Consider the following 21,468-nt stretch of genomic DNA (forward strand, 5'->3'; position numbering starts at 1 on the left):
AATGATGGCAGGAAGTAATGGACGATTAGCAGGGGACTGGTTCCGAGTGTTGCCCACCAGGGACCCTTGATTCACTGGTGGGCTCATCCTTTTAGCAGGCAGGCTCGGCAGATGTGTCCCAGCTGACCGCAGTAGAAGCAGGCCCCCGTGCTCTGCCAGCAATGTCGTTCCTCTGCTGACATCCGAATCTGGTCTACCTGCATGGGTTCGATGGACGCGGCGGGAGGTGGAGAGGAGGTGAATCTGGGACGGTTCTTCTCTCTTCTCCATTGTGGTATCTAAGCATCGATGCGGTAGGTGAGGTCCATGAGGCTAGAGAGGTCTGACTGCAGTTCCCGTGATACCAACTCGTCCTTGATGGCGTTGGACAAACCGCGCAGGAACACGTCGATCTGGGTGTTCTCCTTCCAATCGCACAAAGCCACCAACGTCCAGAACTTGATGGCATAATCCGAGGTAGACCGGGACCCCTGCCGCAGCTACATGAGCTCTCTGGCCGCCTCCCGGCCGGACAGAGAGCAGTCGAAAGTTCACTTCAGCTCTTCAGAGAAATCCTTGAAACTGGAACAAAAGAGTGCATTGGCATCCCAGACCGCAGTTCCCAACTCTCTGGCCTTGCCGGTGAGGAGCGTTATTGTATATGCTACCCGGGAGTGTTCTGTGGGGAAGGCCAGAGGTTGCAGTTCTAGAATCAATGAACCCTGAGACAAAAATGATCTGCAAGTACCTGGTTCTCCATTGTAGGGCTGAGGTACTGGAAGTCCCTGTTCGTGGAGAAAGGCAGTGGCAGGAGCTGAAGTAGGAGACAGCTGAGCAGGGGTAGGCACGGCTTGACAGTGCTGCATCTGCGTGGTGTGAAGGTTGAGTGCATTGGACAGGGTGGTGAGGTTCTGGGTAATTTGTTGTAGGTCTTGTTGTTGGGTCCCGAGGAGAGTCCCTTGCTGCTGGATGGCCATTCTCAGATGGGTGAGTTCCACTGGATCCATGTTGGCCAGAACGTACTGTTAGGGCTGGTGGAGGTATGGTGAAGTTAGTATCCCAAAACAGAACACCGACAGTAATCCAATAAATAGGATGATTTAATACAGGGAAGAAAAGGTGTGGTAAAAAAACAAACGATGAAAAACAAATAGCAAAAACAGTCAGGGCAAAATGAGAACAAACAACTTGACAAAAACATGACAGGCAAAGACAAAAATGCTAGCACAAAAAACCATAAACAAGAAAAAAAGACCCTTCGTGCAAGAAACCATGAACCAGAAATAACCTTAGTGCAAAAAAACAAGAACCAGAAAAATGCTAGTGCAAAAACCATGGATAAGAGAAAATAGCTAGAGAGAAAAAAAACCATGAGGAACAAAAGTACAGAAACAGCTAGAGAAGCAAACGAGACATTCTGGCAAAGACAGAGTCTGAGAATGGCCTTTAAATAGGCAGCAGTGAAAACCAGGAAGTAAGTTCAGGGGAGAAGGAATTCCTGTCCCGGATCGGTGCTGGTGTGAGAGATCCGTAATCTCCAGAGTGGATGTCTGGGGCAGAGCATGACAGTGTATCATGGCACAAACAAAGGAGATTTCCAAGGACCTCAGAAAAAAGTGTTGTTAATGCTCATCAGGCTGGAAAAGGTTACAAAACCATCTCTAAAGAGTTTGGACTCCACCAATCTACAGTCAGATAGATTGTGTACAAATGGAGGAAATTCAAGCCCATTGTTACCCTCCCCAGGAGTGGTCGACCAACAAAGATCACTCCAAGAGCAAGGCATGTAATAGTCGGCAAGGTCACAAAGGACCCCAGAGTAGAGGTCTGCACGGGACAGAGTTTTCAGTCCCGCTCCCGCCCTGTGCAGACCCGCTCCCGCCCACTCCCACAAAGAATTATGATTTTCAGTCCCGCTCCTGCCTGCCATATTTTGTCCCGCTCCTGCCCGCAAATCCCGCATGATGCAGACGTTCGCGTTATTTCTCATGAAAGTTCTTGTCATTGGCTTGGGGAATTAAACATGCTGAGCTTAGCTGAGCTCTCCACTGACCAATCCTTCATTTGTTGCAAGTTTATTGTTTAGACTCTGACATTCTGCTGACACATTCCAAGTTGAGCGCTGCATGCGCTCATGATTGACAGCTCTCGCTTTGACAGCTCTCGCTTTGCACACTTGCACTCCCACTTCCGAGTCTGTGGCATTATGATTCCAACCGCGATTTCATTCTCCTCTCGTATGAAGTGCTGCACAACCACAACCAGCTCCTCAGATTATACACTGTTCAATTTAAAGCTAGAAATAGACAGTGTGTAATCTGAGGAGTGGGTTGTGCAGCACTTCATATGAGAGGAGAATGAAATCGCGGTTGGAATCATAACGCCACAGACTCGGAAGTGGGAGTGCGAGTGCACAAAGCGAGAGCTGTCAATCAAAGCGAGAGCTGTCAATCATGAGCGCATGCAGCGCTCAACTTGGAATGTGTCAGCAGAATGTCAGAGTCTAAACAATAAACTTGCAACAAATGAAGGATCGGTCAGTGGAGAGCTCAGCTAAGCTCAGCATGTTTAATTCCCCAAGCCAATGACAAGAACTTTCATGAGAAATAACACGAACGTCTGCATAATGCGGGATTTGCGGACGGGAGCGGGACTGAAAATCATAATTCTTTGCAGGAGCGGGACTGCACAATGCGGGAGCAGGCGGGAGCGGGACTGAAAATTCTGTCCCGCACAGACCTCTATGCTACATCACAATTTATGTATACTACAAAATGTTGTGAAGCCCAAATTAAAGCCAATGCTTCCTTTTCCACCACTGAATAATGCAGCTGATAAGAACAAAATTTCTTCGAAAAGAAACAAATGGGATGAAAAAAAAACTGATCATCAGCTTGGATTAGAACACCACCAGCCCCGACGTTACTGGCATCCACCTGTAACGAAAAACATTTATCAAACCGTGGAGCGGCCAAAACAGGAGCAGAACAAAGAATGGACTTCACATTTTCAAATGCTCATTGATAATTTGATGTCCACACATACTTCTCCCCATCCCTTAAAAGAGTAGTCAAAGGAGCCACAACAGTTGAGAAGTTTTAGCAGAAACACCGATAAAAACCAACCAAACCCAAAAATCAGTGCGGATCTTTTTTGTAACAGGAGGTGGATACTGTTGAATGGCCACAATTTTTGCATGAATAGGACGCACTTCACCATTCCCAACAACTTTCCCGAGGTACGTCACCATGGCCCTGGCAAACTCACACTTTGACAGGTTCACGGTAAGCTGCACCTCGGTCAAGTGATTGAACACTGACTTGAGCCTCTGCAAATGAGAAACCCAAGTGTCACTAAAAAGAACCACATCAAGATATACAGCACATCCATCAAAACCAGATATTACACGATTCATAAGTCTCTGAAAACTGGCTGGTGCATTACGTAACCCGAAACTCATTACTGTATAAGAATACAGCCCAAACAGTGTTATGAAAGACGAAATATCCCATGCCCTTGGTGTAAGCAGCACTTGCCAATAACCTTTTAAAAGGTCCAATTTAGTTACAAATTTGGCTGATCCAACTTCATCAATGCAATCCTCAATTCTGGGTAACGGGAAACTATCACTTTTAGTGACACTGTTAACCCTACGAAAATCTGTACAAAAACAAACAGTTTTGTCCGGTTTGTCGACAAGAATACATGGAGAGGCCCATTCAGAAAAGGACAGCACAGCGATTTTATCATGAAGCATGTATTGAATTTCAGCCTCCATCAATTTTCGTTTTTCTGGAGACACACAATAAAAACGTTTAATCGGTGCAAAGTCACCTACATCAATATCGTGCTCAATCCACGTTGTTCTAGACGGGGTATCACCAAACAAAGTGGGATACTTAATGAGCTGAATCAGCTCAACCCGCTGAGACGACAAATATGCAAGCAAATTATCCAGCTGGGCCAAACATTCAGAATTTTTTAAACGCCCCTTAAAATTCCATCACTGGGCGAAACAAGCTCACTCTCAGTTTCGTTACATGGACCAGAATTAAACACTGGAGCCGAGGTTAAAAAAGGTTTAACAAAAAACAAATCATAATAGGGCTTCATCATATTCACATGGAACAGTAGACTTCTTCCTACGAGACTGAGTAGAAACCAAATAATTTTCATCAGAGACTTTGTGCAAGACCATGTATGGACCATTAAACTTTGACTCAAAAGGCGAACTAACTAATGGGCGAAGCACAAGGACACGATCACCCTCTTCAAATGAACGGAGTTCAACTGTGCGGTCATATAAATGCTTCATTTTCTGCTGCGCGTACTGCAGATTTTCCTGTGCAATTTCACGCACTCGAGACAATCGATCCTTGAAGCCATTCACATAGGCCTCAATACTTTTAGGCAGTTCAGTTTTATTCCCAACCTCACTTAAAACAGACAAAATTCCCCGAATACTAAATCATTTGGGCTAAAGCCCGTACTTTCTTGGACTACCTCGCAAACTGAGCATAAGCCATGGAAGAGCTTCTTCCCAATCCGCATCTAACTGAACGCTGTAAGCACACAAGAGCGACTTCATAGTTTGATGAAAACGCTCAAGAGAGCCTCAAGACTGAGCGTGATAAGCTGTTGAAGTCAGATGTTCAATATGCAATTGTTTTAAAACCTCAGAAAAAATACAAGAGGTGAAATTCGAACCTTTATCACTTTGCACAAATCTAGGAATTCCAAAAATAGACAAACTGAGACAGGGCTTTAAGTACAGATTTCGTCAAGATAGTGTGCAAAGGATATGTAAACGGATAACGAGTATTCAAGCACGTGATGGTAAATATGTAATTGCAACCACTTTTCGATCGTGGGAGTGGGCCTACACAATCGATAACAAGGTGCTCAGAAGGTTCTCCAAAAGCAGGAATGGGATGCAATGGGACCGGCTTAAGCTTTTGATTAGGCTTACTCGTACAGTAGCTTGACATGTATAACAGGTCTTGATGTAAGCGGACACATCCCTTTTAACACAAGGCCAAAAGAAAATGTCTGAGGATATGATCATAGGTCTTCCTGACACCACCATGACCACACTGATCGTGAGCCACCTGCAAAATTAAATTTCGATGTTTAGTTGGGACCACCACCTGGATTATAGCTTCTCCCACAAACTTATCCCACTGTGGCACCCATTTATGAAACAAAACTCCATTATCAGTGAAATATCCATGAGCCACTCTGTACATCTATAAAAGAAAGCGTATTAGAAAACAAGTCAGCCAGTGTCGGATCCTTAAATTGATCATCACCCAACTCCTTAGCTGACAGGAAAAGGCACACACAGCACAGACTTCGAACTCTCCTTCTGATCAGTATTCACTACGCACTGACCTGAACGAGGCATAGAACGTGTAACCACACAAACTGCATTTGAAGAGTCATCTTCAATGGTACGATTGCTCTGGGGAACAAAAACGACAGGTGAAGGAATGTCAGCCCAAAACCTTTTGCCCCCAATCGCATTGCCCAAGATCACATGAACTCCATCCACAGGCAGAGCTGGACAAACGCCCAAAACCACTTCTTCCTGCACAAAATCCGACTGGATATTAAGTTTATGCAAAGGAACAGATACAGTGCTCATCCCAATGCCACAAATAAGAACATTGTTCAGAAAACGGCAACACAGATTGCAAAACAAAAGAATCCACTGCGCCCGTATCACGCAAAATTTTCACTGGAACATCATGAACCGGCAAAGACACAGCCATCTGTAATAAAAGGCAGATAGGACATTAAACAATCTGCAGCCAAATCACTTTTACAGGGCCTATCAGCAGTCTTTACTTTAGGTCTAATTATCAAAGATGATGCTAAACAGTTGGTCTAGCCTGCGCTTGATAACCAAACTGTCTTGTTTTACAGTATTTTTAAGCACAGGACAATCAATTTTCCAATGTCCAGCTTCACGACAGTAATTGCAAGTCAAATCAGCGTCGTGTTTTCGCAGTGCCATAGGAGGTTTGGGCAAAACCCTGTAAGCTCCCTGCCCAACATTCTGTAGACTACTAAAGTTATGAAAACTGTTTTTATAAATCAAAACGAATTCGTCGGCCAGTGCAGTGGCTTCCTCCGGTGTTTTAACCATATGCTCAGAAATAAAAGTAGCAACGCATTCTGGAACAGAGGATTTAAATTGTTCTACAAGCATTAAATTAGTCAAATCATTAAGTGACTTAACATCACTTGAAGAACACCAGCGACTAAGAGAGTTTCGAAAATCTCTAATGAACTCTAAATATGTTTGGTCTGCTTGTTTAACTCCTGCACGGAATCTCTGGCGATACGCCTCTGGAACAAGTTCGTATGCGCGCAAAACAGTTTTTACTTTCACATAACTCTTCGAGTCATCAGAAGACAATAAAGAATATGCCTCCTGGGCTTTACCTGTTAATGTGCACTGCAAAAGCAAACATTAGTCAACATCCGACCATTTCCATGCATCTGCAACACGTTCAAACAAAGAAAAGAAAATGTCTGGATCCTTCTCATTAAACTTCGGCACCAATCTTAAATCTGGCCTAACATCTATGACACCTTCAGAAGTTATTTTGCCATCTTTAAGAAGATTTAATTGAAGAAATTCCAGATCTAGTGTGGCTTTTTCTAATTCAATTTGATTATTTTCTGAAATGTGCTTTATTTTTTTCTTGTTCAATTTGAAACTGAAGCAATTCTCTCTTTTCCTGAAATGTCATACCACTACTAGTTATTAGTTGCACATCAGCAACAGGTGCCAAACTAATAGTTTGAAACAGCGGCGCATCAGAAACAGGTGTTGAACTAACAAACTGCTGCAGCTGCAATAATGCAGGGTACACCCTGGACAAGTCTCCAGGTCATCGCAGTGGATCATTTTCCTCAATAAATAAGTGACCAAGTATAATATTTTTGTCTCATTTGTTTGACTGGGTTCTCTTTATCTACTTTTAGGACTTGTGTGAAAATCTGATGACGTTTTAGGTCATATTTATGCAGAAATATAGACAATTCTAAAGGCTTCACAAACTTTCAAGCACCACTGTATGGAACAGCAACTTGCCTCCACATGCATCCAAAGGGAAAGGAGGCTTCAGAACTTTCTTCCACACACCACATAACTGCACCTTCACACAAAAGTCCCTTTGTTTCCTCTATGGTTTTGCGGTTGGTGCCACCAAGGATGCGACACAGCTCATCCATTGCCGAGGACAAAATTGTGCTCAGTTCCTCAACCACTGACCAAGCTTAAAAGAAGGCAGCCTACAGACAGAAGCAAATCATTCAAGTCAAGGTAGTTAAGAAACTTACATTTTGAATGTCTCTGAAGCATGGGTATGCCTCAAAGATTTTTGTGGGTCAGTCTTCTTCCCTCGTAACACCTGCATCAAATTCAAGGTCCAAAATTTGAGCAACATCGCTTTGGTTGGGTTTTGCATAGGGCTTCTTGTACATGTTGTTCAGTGTTTTGTAGTGCCTTGCCTGCATCTTTAGACTGTCCTGGCCTGCTAAAATTGATAAAAACAAGGAAAGGGGCAAGTCAGGGAAAGACATTTCAAAGTAAACACTTTTACACCAACATCAGAGAAGGAAAATAATAGTTCATTTGTATGATTAAATTACAAGACACTAAATTAAATTACAAGATATTACAAAGTAATTGTAGCAGTCAATATAGACATAATAATAAAACACTATCACTACTCCCCCCACTAGATTTGACAAAATCCATAAAAAGAGTGTAAGGTACACCTATCAGAAGTACAACCCCGATTCCAAAAAAGTTGGGACAAAGTACAAATTGTAAATAAAAACAGAATGCAATAATTTACAAATCTCAAAAACTGATATTGTATTCACAATAGAACATAGACAACATATCAAATGTCGAAAGTGAGACATTCTGAAATTTCATACCAAATATTGGCTCATTTGAAATTTCATGACAGCAACACATCTCAAAAAAGTTGGGACAGGGGCAATAAGAGGCTGGAAAAGTTAAAGGTACAAAAGAGGAACAGCTGGAGGACCAAATTGCAACTCATTAGGTCAATTGGCAATAGGTCATTAACATGACTGGGTATAAAAAGAGCATCTTGGAGTGGCAGCGGCTCTCAGAAGTAAAGATGGGAAGAGGATCACCAATCCCCTTAATTCTGCACTGACAAATAGTGGAGCAATATCAGAAAGGAGTTCGACAGTGTAAAATTGCAAAGAGTTTGAACATATCAGCATCTACAGTGCATAATATCATCAAAAGATTCAGAGAATCTGGAAGAATCTCTGCACGTAAGGGTCAAGGCCGGAAAACCATACTGGGTGCTCGTGATCTTCGGGCCATTAGACAGCACTACATCCCATACAGGCATGCTTCTGTATTGGAAATCACAAAATGGGCTCAGGAATATTTCCAGAGAACATTATCTGTGAACAGGGCGGCACGGTGGTGTAGTGGTTAGCGCTGTCGCCTCACAGCAAGAAGGTCCGGGTTCGAGCCCCGTGGCCGGCGAGGGCCTTTCTGTGAGGAGTTTGCATGTTCTCCCCGTGTCCGCGTGGGTTTCCTCCGGGTGCTCCGGTTTCCCCCACAGTCCAAAGACATGCAGGTTAGGTTAATTGGTGACTCTAAATTGACCGTAGGTGTGAATGTGAGTGTGAATGGTTGTCTGTGTCTATGTGTCAGCCCTGTGATGACCTGGCGACTTGTCCAGGGTGTACCCCGCCTTTCGCCCGTAGTCAGCTGGGATAGGCTCCAGCTTGCCCGCAACCCTGTAGAACAGGATAAAGCGGCTAGAGATAATGAGATGAGATTATCTGTGAACACAATTCACTGTGCCATCCGCCGTTGCCAGCTAAAACTCTATAGTTCAAAGAAGAAGCCGTATCTAAACATGATCCAGAAGCGCAGACGTCTTCTCTGGGCCAAGGCTCATTTAAAATGGACTGTGGCAAAGTGGAAAACTGTTCTGTGGTCAGACGAATCAAAATTTGAAGTTCTTTATGGAAATCAGGGACGCCGTGTCATTCAGACTAAACAGGAGAAGGACGACCCAAGTTGTTATCAGCACTCAGTTCAGAAGCCTGCATCTCTGATCGTATGGGGTTGCATTAGTGCGTGTGGCATGGGCAGCTTACACATCTGGAAAGACACCATCAATGCTGAAAGGTATATCCAGGTTCTAGAGCAACATATGCTCCCATCCAGACGATGTCTCTTTCAGGGAAGACCTTGCATTTTCCAACATGACAATGCCAAACCACATACTGCATCAATTACAGCATCATGGCTGCGTAGAAGAAGGGTCCAGGTACTGAACTGGCCAGCCTGCAGTCCAGATCTTTCACCCATAGAAAACATTTGGCGCATCATGAAATGGAAGATACGATAAAAAAGACCTAAGACAGTTGAGCAACTAGAATCCTACATTAGACAAGAATGGGTTAACATTCCTATCCATAAACTTGAGCAACTTGTCTCCTCAGTCCCCAGACATTTACAGACTGTTGTAAAGAGAAAAGGGGATGTCTCACAGTGGTAAACATGGCCTTGTCCCAACTTTGAGATGTGTTGTTGTCATGAAATTTAAAATCACTTAATTTTTCTCTTTAAATGATACATTTTCTCAGTTTAAACATTTGATATGTCATCTATGTTCTATTCTGAATAAAATATGGAATTTTGAAACTTCCATATCATTGCATTCTGTTTTTATTTATAATTTGTACTTTGTCCCAACTTTTTTGGAATCGGGGTTGTAACATTTCTGCCAACGTCAAGTCTTAAAGACAATAAAAGCTTGAGTAGAGCAGTAATTTCTTAATGAAGTTTTAGAAATTGACAATTTAAATTACTTTATCCATTTCAACAACTAATTTTTTTATAAAAATACATTATGATACATGCATGTTTGAGATGCTTTACTGTAAAATAATAGGTCAAATCAAATGAAGTTTGGACACTATAGTAATTTGTTTAATTTTGTTCACATCAGTGTGGACAATGACTGTGAGCTGATGGATAAAAAATTTTCAAGTAATTTGATCTAAAAATCAAGATCTATCGTAGAGAGCAGGCTGAGAGATGGCAAAGGGTGATGGTGGGCTTACCAACAGCATCCTCTGCAGGTGCAGTTGGTGGAGCTGTCACTGTCCTGGGTGAGGAGACTGAGGCTGAGTTGTAATGGTAGCAGTGAAGCCAGGGTGCTATTGTTTGGCTTCCTTGGCACACTGGGGGGTAGCTGCAGTGGGGACACTTTTTCTGGGGAAAATAATTGAAAAGTTTCTAAATTTAACTATAAGAAACTATAACTGGAAAGCACAGGCAAATATCCAATATTGTGCGTGCTTTGCAATGCACTCTCGATCATGAAATGGAGGCAACTGTAGTCTCATTACAGGTTTAAAATGTTTTAAGATGTACAGAAACCAGTACTATAAAAGCACACTTTCATTTTTTCCTACTTTAAGAACATACCTGTACTGGAGTTGTCCTCGCTGAAATCATCATTGCTTTCAAGAAGTCTGGTATAATCACTTGAACCACTTGTGTCGCCACTTATGCCACCATCTGTCCCATTGTTTGTGTTGTTTGAGCTGAACAGAGTCTTTTTGGCCCTGCCTCGTTGCGGCATGGAGCCCTGCCTCTTCCTTGGGGACCTCATATTTTGGAGTTGCTTGTACATTTTGGTGTAGATGGTCAGCTGTGGTAAAAGAATGTTTGATAAATTGTGTGTCTTGTTGCTGTCCCACTCACAGTTTGGTTTTGTTTAAAGGGAAAAAAAACATTACTTACTTATGACATATGTGTGTCAGCATCACGTAACATTGGGTAATAGTTGACCATCTTCTGTAACATTGCTCTCATTTCAAGTTTGGAGGGGTATTTTACTTCTTTCCCCATGGGACTAGCACACAGGATTGCAACCATGCTGGTGACTGTGTTCCTTACAAGTCTGCAACAGAGCTCCTGAGACATCTTACAGCCCTTTTCCTTTCCATTGCGGAGCAATTCAAAGTACTGACTGTGCACCATGTCCAACTCTGAATCTGTGTACACCACATACTCTGGTGGGTCTGGCATTTTCATTGTTTTGTCAGTAGTCTGGGATATGGGAGTGGAGGCTCGAGGTTGGCATGCTGGCACAGCACTAGTTGAGCGTATAATCCCACTTCCACTACAAGTGTTGGCATCTTGGTCAGTAGTACTTTCACACTATTACAATTGTTGAGGATAAAAAATAATGATGAAATACAATTAAGAACATTAATCACGTGAGACAATTTGGAAAATAATAATCCCATTAGTTGTTCAATGTGAATTTACCTTTTGACTGATGAAATCCCAAAGCTTCTTTCTTTGGAGAAAATTTTCAGGGCCAGAAAAAGGATCCTTCAGGTCATCCCGGCTAAGGATTTTCAAAGCCTCCTCATCAATATTGGCAGCTGTAAACTGATGAGACATATCTAAATTTAGATGAGACATTTTCCAGCTCCTAGTCACATAAAAAGTTGCCATTTATTTGTCTTGATGTGGCTGCATGTTAGAAGCACATATACGATAGAAAGTGTATTGTACATTTAAATATATGTGCAGTATGATTTATTTTACTTATACCTTTAATACTTGGGTACATTAAATTGTACACAATAATGCTTTAGGTATATTTTGTCAAAAACAACTAATAGCTGAGAACTTAAATAATTTTACTTATTTTCTCTCATGATGGTTGTTATCCATGGCCTTTTTTGCAGACAAGCATTATCCAGCTCACAGTACATATATATGTTATTTACCAGCTGGGAGGTCCGTATCGTGAAATACCGTGACCGAGGTCTTGAAAGTACTGAGCGAGGCCCTCTGGGCTGAGGTCAATATTCAAGGCCGAGGTCACGGTATTTCACCATACGGACCAACCTTAAGCTGGTAAATAATATATTTATTTTTTTCTTTACCAAATTCTAACAGAAAACGAGAGCACGCAAAAGAGAAAACCGAGCCGAACCGCCATTTTGAATCCTCATTCACGGCTGTAATGCAAATTGCTTCCTCCTCAGTATACAAGTGCACTTCCATGGCAGGAAAAAAAACTACATTTTGCCGCCTATGTAGTCCCTTATTTATACAAAATTGAGTCATTCAGGATTCAGCCATGTTTTTGCTCGGCGTTAGCAACAGTTACAGGTTTTAGCTTTCTCCTGAAATGTTTTCTTTTATTTCTTCTTCTTCAGGGTAGTAAAACTCACTTTCACTGTGAACACTGTTGTTATCGCTATCCATGCTGTAAAATTAATGCTATTCTCCTGAGAAATGCTGGCAAAAATTTATAAGATTTTTGATAATCTTATAAATAAATCTTATAAAAAAAGATAAATGTTGACAACAAATGCTACTATGTTTGTTGTTGTTGTGAACGAGCGAGTCACCAGAGGTCTGTAACCGGGGTCCGTATCGTAGGATACGGACCCGCTCACCAGCCAATCAGAGCACAGGATTTGCTGGAAACCGGACTGCGAAAAAAATAAAGTACATTAACAATCCTGCGTACAAAGATACAGATACTAACGCTGCTTAGCTAACCAGCTAACAAATGAAAAACGTGACACCCTCCAACACCGACAGTATGGTGTCATCAAACTCATCCATGCCGAGTTAACGGAATTCTCTGGCTCACTCCTACAGAGTAAGCTAGCAAAAGTTGACAATGGCTAATGTTGGTTAGCTTGCTGACCAGCAGCCCTTGTGGCAGATAATTGAAATGCGGTTATATGTCTTAATAAAATCATGGTCCTACCAAAATTGCACCTCTGCTGCAAAATATTTAAATTAAAATGGTATTTTGACACACATTTGACCATAAAGAAATATTGCACAATTGCAATTTGAAAATTGCACTGGGCCATATTGCGAGTTTATTGAAATTTTGATTAATTGTTCAGCCCTAATTAAAGGTACATGAGTTATTTTCATAATTGCATTGATAGTACTAATAAGTTGATATTTATACCAAGATAGTCTATGAGTGATGATTTATTTAGAGAAAACAGACAAATCTATGTAAAATTAGACATTTAACACCCCCATAGAGCTGGAACGGAATGATCCTTGTTTCATAAGCAGGTGTTTGACTATGATATGGGCAGAGGAATGAGGCTCTTTCCAACAAATCATTGAATTTTCACAATTTGGAGTCACCCCTAGTCATTTATTTATTTATTTTTTTAAGGAGTAATTATCAACAGTAACCGATGACACCTGCTGAGTAACTTGCTTATTTGCTGAGTAACAACGCTACTTATTTGCCATGTGTTTGGAGTCAATTTTATTCTTGCACCTCTTTGGATTTGTTCCTTTGTCTTGTCTTGTAAATAGTATTTTTGTCTATTTAAATATTCAAGAAATTGTTTTATTTATTTATTATTTTTTACAATAAGATACCAAAAAACAGCTTTAGTTTAAGTCAAACACAACCATAATAGTGTTGGTCTCCCCGAAAAAAGAAAAAAAATGCTTTTTATTATTATTCTCTAAAGGAAGAAGCTGTTGCTGTAACATCCACAACCAGACCTGACATTGCCAGATCTGCTGCAGCTTTTGCCATCAGTGTCCAGGAACAGTGCCACTTGCCACAGGTAAGTTTGTCCTGATGGACCAATACATTTATACAATTAATATCCTATTTGTTTATCATGGCAATCCCTTTCAATGTGTTAGTGTATATTGTGGACCTCTTGGTTTGGATTTATAGTGCTGAAAAAAAATTAATATGAATTTCAAATATTTTCACAGAGAACAGTCAACAGTGTCATCTCAGGGGTGCAACAATACTGCAACAATAAAGCTGTCCTCCTGGATGCACTGTGGGAGAGAATGAGAAGGGTGTTTGAAGAGCATCCCGGGATGACCACTCAGCTACAAGATGAGGCTTTGGCTACGTTTGATACGTTCATAGATCCTTTCTCCACCACTGCAATATGGACAGAATAGGACCATTCAGGAACTATTTAATCCAGTCAACCCAGAGGAAGTAGTAGTGTCCCACAAGATTTGTTGGGGAAAGCGAGGTCTTTCAAGGGTCGTGTCCATAAGAAACAAAAGTTTTTACTATGTACTATGTAATTCAAAGTCTAAAGCAATTATTGACCAATTCCAGAATCTTCACCATGTTGAACACTGTACCACAAAGAAGCAGAGCGGGATTCTTGTATGATTTTACTGATGGGGCCCTCTTTACATCTCACCCTTTATTTTCTCAAAGGCTGAATGCATTGCAAATAATACTGTACACAGATGAAATTGAAATATGTAACACTTTAGGGTCCCATGCTTCTGCAAATAAATTGCTTGTTTTATTATAGTTAAAGCCTCACTCACAACCCGCCGTACAGGCTGCTACGGGTGGTCTACAGTAAAAAAAAAATTGGCAAAACCGTGCTTGAGACTTGTGCGACACTTGCGTGTGTTCAGCGCCGTAGAAGGTCGCAGACTGTCTGTAGAGACTTTTGGTCCTGCACATGCAAATTCTACGGGTCTTGCGACAAATCAAGAACGCATACACTACGTACAGGACCCGTACTCCTTTTGTACGCCTGAACCAAGACAGCAGCATGGCTAGTAGGGGCTTTTTGCGATGACAGTAAGACGCATGAGTGACGCACGGTCATTGTATGAGTGACGTGCCTCAGAAATACTACACAAGTATCCACACTTGCTATTTGTGTGGTGCGCAAGACAGAAGTACATCTCACTTTCTACCCCTATGTGTGGTGTGCGTGCAGCACACACGACCTGCACACAGTGCACGCGACCTGCACGTGACACGAGGGGCAAGACTCTGGGTGTATATATATATTGGGGAGGAACCAAGGAATGGATGGGTGTATCCCCTTGGATACTCACCAGTATGCGATACGCTCCGGCCCAATTGAGGGCGGCTCCTGGCGCGTCGGGGATCTGAACCACCGCGCCCACCTCCATTACCGAGCATTGCTGTTGGAGGTGGCCCAGCTCCCCGCAGTGCCAGCAAACCGGCCCGGGCTTCCTCTCCGCACTGGTGCTATGGGGCTCACTCACCTGGGGGGGGGGGAGAGATAGACACAGAAGGGAGAAACGGGAGGGCACCGCGGGTGCAGTGGGCCAGCTGGGGTGGAGCCGGCCCCCGCCTCCGCGGTGGGGGAACAGGGCGAGTATGAGACACAGGAGGAGAGGTGGCAAGAGAGATAGAGCGGAGAGAAGAGGTTGTCTGCTGTCCTGCCATCGGGACAGCCGCCAAATGATCCTCCGCCAGCTCAATTGCCTGATCCAGCGATGCTGGGCAGTGGCACTGGACCCACTCTGCAGCTCCGGCTGGTAGGCGCACGATGAACTCCTCCAGCACCACCTGGTCGATGATCCCCTTAGCGTCGCGGTTGTCGGCCCTCAACCACTGCCCGCAGGCATCCCGGAGTTCCTGGCCAAACGCGAACAGCCGGCCGACTTCTTCCAAGCGCAAAGCGCGGAAGCGCTGCCGTTGTTGCTCGGGGGTGTGCCCCACACACTGGAGGACGGCCCGGCGAAGGTCTGCGTAGGCCAGCTGGCAGTCGGCGGGGAGCTGTACCTCTCCCGTTAGCAAGGGGAGGAGGCACGCCGTGCGCTGTTCCACCGGCGACCCCGAGGTCTCTGCTACCTGCTCAAAGAGCGTGAGGAAGGCCTCGGGGTCGTCCTGGGGGCCCATCTTCGTCAGGGTGAAGGGGGATGGGCCCGCGGCGGTGGACCCCACCAACGCGAGGAGGTGCCAGAACGCCTGTCGCTCTTCCTGCTGAGCCAGCACGAGGGCCTCGAACCGCTGTTCCTGTTCCTTCCAGAGGGCGACTAGTGCCTGGTGCTGGCTTTGCTGGGCCGTGGCGAGGGTGTGGACCAGGTCGGCGAAAGGGGAGGACTCCATGGGGCTGTTCTGCTTCTGCGCTCCAAGTCCCGGGTTTCGGCACCACTGTAGCAGTTCGGATGGGTGGGTGGAGCACAGAAGGATGGCAGACCAGAACTAAGTTCACAAAACCCATTTATTATAGCTTTTCAGCCTTAACTACACACATACACTCCAGTCGTCTGGTTGGGGAGAGAGCTCCCTCTGCTCTCGCTCTCTCTCCTTAAATAGGACATGGTCCCTGGGGAAGACACACAAACACATTAATTAACCTCAGGTGCAGTGATTCTGCCACTTACCTTCCCTGACTCCGCCCTCCGGTCACAGACCGATGCTTGGCCACGCCCCCACTGCCACAATTACACTGTAAAAACTCCCAACTAAATAGCCCAACAGTTTGGGCACTGAAACACACTCTGACTCCAAGCTGCTATCCTGCTCCTACTGCTGCTGAGTGGTGGGACGGGGTGCCGGGATGTCCTTGTCCTTATCACTGAGCATGGCACAATGGCCTGACAGCAATGATGGGATTGCAATGTCCTCACTTCTGGGGGTCGTTAGCTGAAACATACATGAAAATCAGCATATATAATATTAATTACATAAGCATATAGATACTGAAATGAATGTTTAAAGCACGTGTATTTACTTGTGAAAATACCTCTGGTGGGGTGCTGTGACTTCCGCCAGCTTGAAGGCATGCTTCTCCCTGTCCGTGCAGGGCTCGCCGGTGCTGCTACCATCATCATCAAATTCTTCCTCCTCCTCCCCCGCTGCTGTTTCAGGCTGGGTTACTTCACTTTTGCTCGCTTCTTCTTGGGTCCCATTTTCTAAACTTTACACTGAAAATTTTAAAATTTTTCCCACAAAATATCCAATGTTCTTCAGCCGAAAGACAGATGCAGAATTCTGCAGACACGCTAGTTTTATACCCACTCCTGGCTTGTATCACACACAAGTTATGAGTGATTGTAATGTGCTGATCACATGCATCACACACGCTTCACAAGTGCGGCCCAAACTCATAGTGCAGGAAACTGGTAAAATCCAAGTCACACACACTCCACACTCACTGAACACATACTGATCACACGCGTCAGATATATGCTTTCTAAGGGCGAATGGTGCAATTTTTCCCACACCTTGAGGAAGTCAAGTGTGTAACCTGTACTTGACAAGTACTTTGCCTGTACTTTGCCCCCAAACTTTCCCCCGGGTTCACCTCGACCCTGCGGCACAGCTGCGAGCTACCAAACCGTGCGACCCGTGCGTGTCCAAAGCCCTTACGGTGGGTTGTGAGTGAGGCTTTAGGTAACATTGCTCCAAAATTTAGGTCAAGGTTGGCTGCAATATGACTCCTTGCCATTGCTAAGGTGAACAATATTTCTCAGGGGGTTGTTGATGTTGTACTAAAAAGAATTCAAGATCTAACATTGCTTTACAGTGGTGTAAGGATTGAAATGCCTAATGGTGACAATGAGTTGTTTGGTGCTGTGATAGCCATATGTGGAGACACACTTGCCCAACATGAGCTTGCTGGCTTTAAAGAAGGTGTCAGTTTTGCTTATAACAAATGTAGACACTATGAATGCACCTTTGAGGATATGCAAAGTATTTTTGAGGAGAATAAGTTTGTTGAAAAAACTCTGGAAAAGCATATCAGACAGTGTCTTGAAACAGACAAAGCCTAGTGCAGATTCCTTGAAAGCGTCCCTCAAAACCACTTACGGGATTAACAGAAGAAGCAGACTAGTTGATGTTCCTGCATTTGACCTGATCAAACAAACTCCACAGGGCATATGTAATGCATGTTATTTTTGAAGGTGTTGCACCAATGGAAGTTAAGCTTGTATTAAAACACCTTCTTCTGTCAGAACAGATAGAATTAGATGAGTTTAATTCAGCCATTCAAAATTTTCCTTACTCACCTCTCGATATGCGGGATAAATCTTGCCCTGTTAGTGTCAGCACTCTACCAGCTAATGATAACAGATTGAAAGAGTCTTGTGGACAGATGTTAATACTTTTAAAAATATTACCTTTTCTTTTGAATGATGTAGACAATGAGTATGTTAAATTTATTATGAAGTTAATTGAGATAGTTCAGATAGGGTGGCACGGTGGTGTAGTGGTTAGCACAGTCGCCTTACAGCAAGAAGGTTCTGGGTTTGAACCCAGCGGCCAGCGAGGGCCTTTCTGTGTGGAGTTTGCATGTTCTCCCCATGTCTGTGTGGGTTTCCTCCGGGTGCTCTGGTTTCCCCCACAATCCAAAGACATGCAGTTAGGTTGACGTGGGGCAGCCTTGGGCTGAGGTGCCCTTGAGCAAGGTACTGAACCTCTGGGCTGCCCACTGCTCTGGGTGCATGTGTTCACTGCTTCAGATGGGTTAAATGCAGAGGATGAATTTCACTGTGCTTGAAGTGTGCATGTGACAAATAAAGGTTTCTTCTTCTTCTAGTCCTTGCTCCCATTATTTCTTTACAAAGCATATTATGGCTTAAAAGTATGATTGAGCAACACTTGTATCAGTTCAAACAACTTTTCCCTGAAGCGAATGGAATACCCAAGCAGCATGACATGTTGCATCTTCCTAGTCAAATCATATCCCTTGGTACTTTAATAAGGAGTACTTGCATGCGCTTTGAGGCAAAGCACTGCTATTTTAAACACTGGGCTTCTAAGTTAAATTTTAAAAATGTTTGTAAATCACTAGCAAACCACAATCAGTTTCTTGAATGTTGTCAGAATGAAATAAACATTGAGCATCCAATTTTTGCAAATGAAAAAGAATCAGGTCTGTATCAGCTGTTACAAATACTGAATACGTTAAGAGAAAAGTCAAAGATTTTTGGGGAGTAGAGGTCATGCAATCTGTTGTCTCAGTGAAATGGTATATACTCAATGGCGATAAGTACATACATGGGAAGTCTATGATTTTTACAGATGTGGATGACACTTTCCCAGTGTTTGGCCTGATTAAGGATATATTTTTGATTGATTCCTCTTTTGTTGCTTTTGAGTACCAGCGCTATAAAACTTTGAATTTGAATCAAAACTTACTGGCATATGAAGTGGCAGTGCCCACTCTTGCCCAGGCTACAGAATTAGTACATGAGCTCATTGATTACACTTCATATTTTTCTATTAGTTTCAGAGAAAGTGTTTTTGTGCCAATAAGTTCAGTTCAGTTCAGTTGGTTGGGTTCAATGCCCGAACTGATAATCTGCATCATCAGTTTTTCTTTGGCTAATCAGACACAAGGTACGCCACCACTCTTGCCAGTGTGCCAATAAAATATAGTCTTTGTGATATTATTGCCCATAGAAATCGGCCTGAGGATTAGGGATGCACCTATGTATCGGTTGAACATAGATATCTGCCAATATCAGCCCTGTTGACGAGCATCGGCCATCAACAAAAAAATGTTCCATGAACCAATGTCAGTAGCTGATGTGTATCTGTTGTGCCACATCAGCTTAATGCTGGCATGCTAGTATAGCTAACAGCTGATTCTGAAAAGAGATTTCTTTATTGGGCTGAAGAAGTCCTATGTTTGACAAACTCTCTTTGTTTTCATGGTCATGTGAAAGTCAGCAGTGTGTCAGCAGTGTGGGAATATAACTCTGAGACATGCAGTGGGTAAGACATGTTTCAGTCACTATTAACAACTATTTGAATAAATAAAATCTCATAGCTGATGTGAAAAACAGACACCAAAAATTACAAAGAGGACATGAAATAAATATAGAATAAGCTATCAAATATTTGAAACATCAGATCGGGCCTAGGGCAGCATGGTGGTGTAGTGGTTAGCCCTGTTGCCTCACAGCAAGAAGGTCCAGGTTCAAGCCCCGTGGCCGGCAAGGGCCTTTCTGTGTGGAGTTTGCATGTTCTCCCCACGTCCGTGTGGGTTTCCTCCGGGTGCTCCAGTTTCCCCCCACAGTCCAAAGGCAGGTTAGGTTAACTGGTGACTCTAAATTGACCGTAGTTGTGAATGGTTGTCTATGTGTCAGCCCTGTGATGACCTGGCGACTTGTCCAGGGTGTGCCCTGCCTTTTGCCCCTACACTGAAAAAAATAAAAAATCTTAGGAAGTTTATTTGTCTATTTTCAAGTCAAAACATCTAGCTACCCTTATTACAAGACATAATTGCCCAACAAGCAAAACCTCATTTAGCTAGAAGGGCTAGTTTTTAGACAGTCCATCTTGAAAATCTTGTATAGACAAAATGTCTTGAAAAAATCTTATTTGGAGCACCTTTGAAAATAAAACAAGTTTTTTTTTAAACAAGTAAGTACATTTTGGACATTTGTCAAATGCGGTTCATCTTGTTTCAAGAAAAAAACAAAACAAAGTATGCTTGTTTTGGGAATAAATGAACTTTACTGAAATCTTTGAATCTTTCATTACAATTCAACTCCACCTTACATATCCTAAGTTTACTGCGACTGTTTTCTCAGTCATTCAGAGTGAGCTCCTTCTACTGTAGATGCTGTACATACTCTAGACCAGACAAGTACCTTCAAAAAGGCTATGAGTGAGTGGAGGGCGTTTTAATGAGGTCTTTTTAGAATGCTGTGAGTTAAGTTCAGTGTTTTTTTTTTTTTTTTTGTGTGTCTGATCTTGTAAACCCCTCATACACATGAATAGTCAGTGCCCCCAAAATGCACTGTTGCTTTGGCGTTGTGTAAGCACTGTAAGTCAAAATGCGTAGACTTTTTTTTTTTTGGTGCCTGAGGTCCTGGGGAAGTGGAATCTTAAGAGACATTTTAATGTTTGAATGTTGAAATGGGGAAAAAAAAAAAACTTGTTGCAATGCTACACGTGTCGTCAACTTGATTCAAGATAGTCTCTGGTCTCATATCTAGAGTATTTTACTAATTACAGGTCACAAAAGGAGAATCTTTTAGGCTAGCAATGCTTAGTTGTAGAATTTAACAATCCTAATATTAGTATATTTATCTTAAATTCAGTTTTTACTACTAAGACTTTGTCATGAATTTAAGTGAAATACCCTTAAAATGAAATAAATAAAAATGACTTGAATGGCTAAATGTAAGAAGTACGATCTTGGTATAAGAACTATTTTGATTATTTTGAGTTAATCAGATCTCGCATAATAAGTTCCCCAATCTTATTTTGGAATTATTTAATCTAAAAACAGGTTCGATTTTTCATCTTACTTTAAGAAATCTTACCAAGTCAAATTTGACTAGTTCCATTGGCAGATTTTTTTCACCTGATTCAAGCAAATATGCTTTGTTTTAATCTTTTATTTCTTATTTTTGAAAGGCCATTTTTTGCAGTGTAGTCAGCTGGGATAGGCTCCAGCTTGCCTGCGACCCTGTAGAACAGCATAAAGCAGCTAGAGATAATGAGATGAGATCGGGCCTGATTTTTACAATTGTTGCATCTCTACTAAAAATGTGTAATTGTATCATGAGCTGTGGTTAAGGTTGTATGGTTTCTCTTTTATGTTGTTTGTACATGTTTGAAGTCAGAGCCATTCTATTTAAAAAAAATGTTTTTTCAACAGATGCCTTATGTGCAATTC

General features: G+C 42.7%; 1 protein-coding gene across 1 annotated transcript in view; it reads right to left on the minus strand.

The window, feature by feature from the left end:
- Window positions 1-278: 278 nt before the first annotated feature.
- nkpd1 (NTPase, KAP family P-loop domain containing 1) overlaps window positions 279-21,468 on the minus strand; it is a gene marked incomplete at its 5' end in the record, with an annotated part of 49,029 nt that continues 27,839 nt past the window's right edge. Inside the window, 4 exons of the mRNA XM_060940692.1 lie at window positions 279-404; window positions 3,191-3,307; window positions 10,904-11,227; window positions 11,339-11,478. Coding sequence (XP_060796675.1) covers window positions 279-404; window positions 3,191-3,307; window positions 10,904-11,227; window positions 11,339-11,478 — 707 coding nt within the window. The remainder of the gene's footprint in view (window positions 405-3,190; window positions 3,308-10,903; window positions 11,228-11,338; window positions 11,479-21,468) is intronic.

Source organism: Neoarius graeffei, chromosome 15 (genome assembly GCF_027579695.1).
Source record: "Neoarius graeffei isolate fNeoGra1 chromosome 15, fNeoGra1.pri, whole genome shotgun sequence".
Taxonomy (NCBI): Eukaryota; Metazoa; Chordata; class Actinopteri; order Siluriformes; family Ariidae; genus Neoarius; species Neoarius graeffei.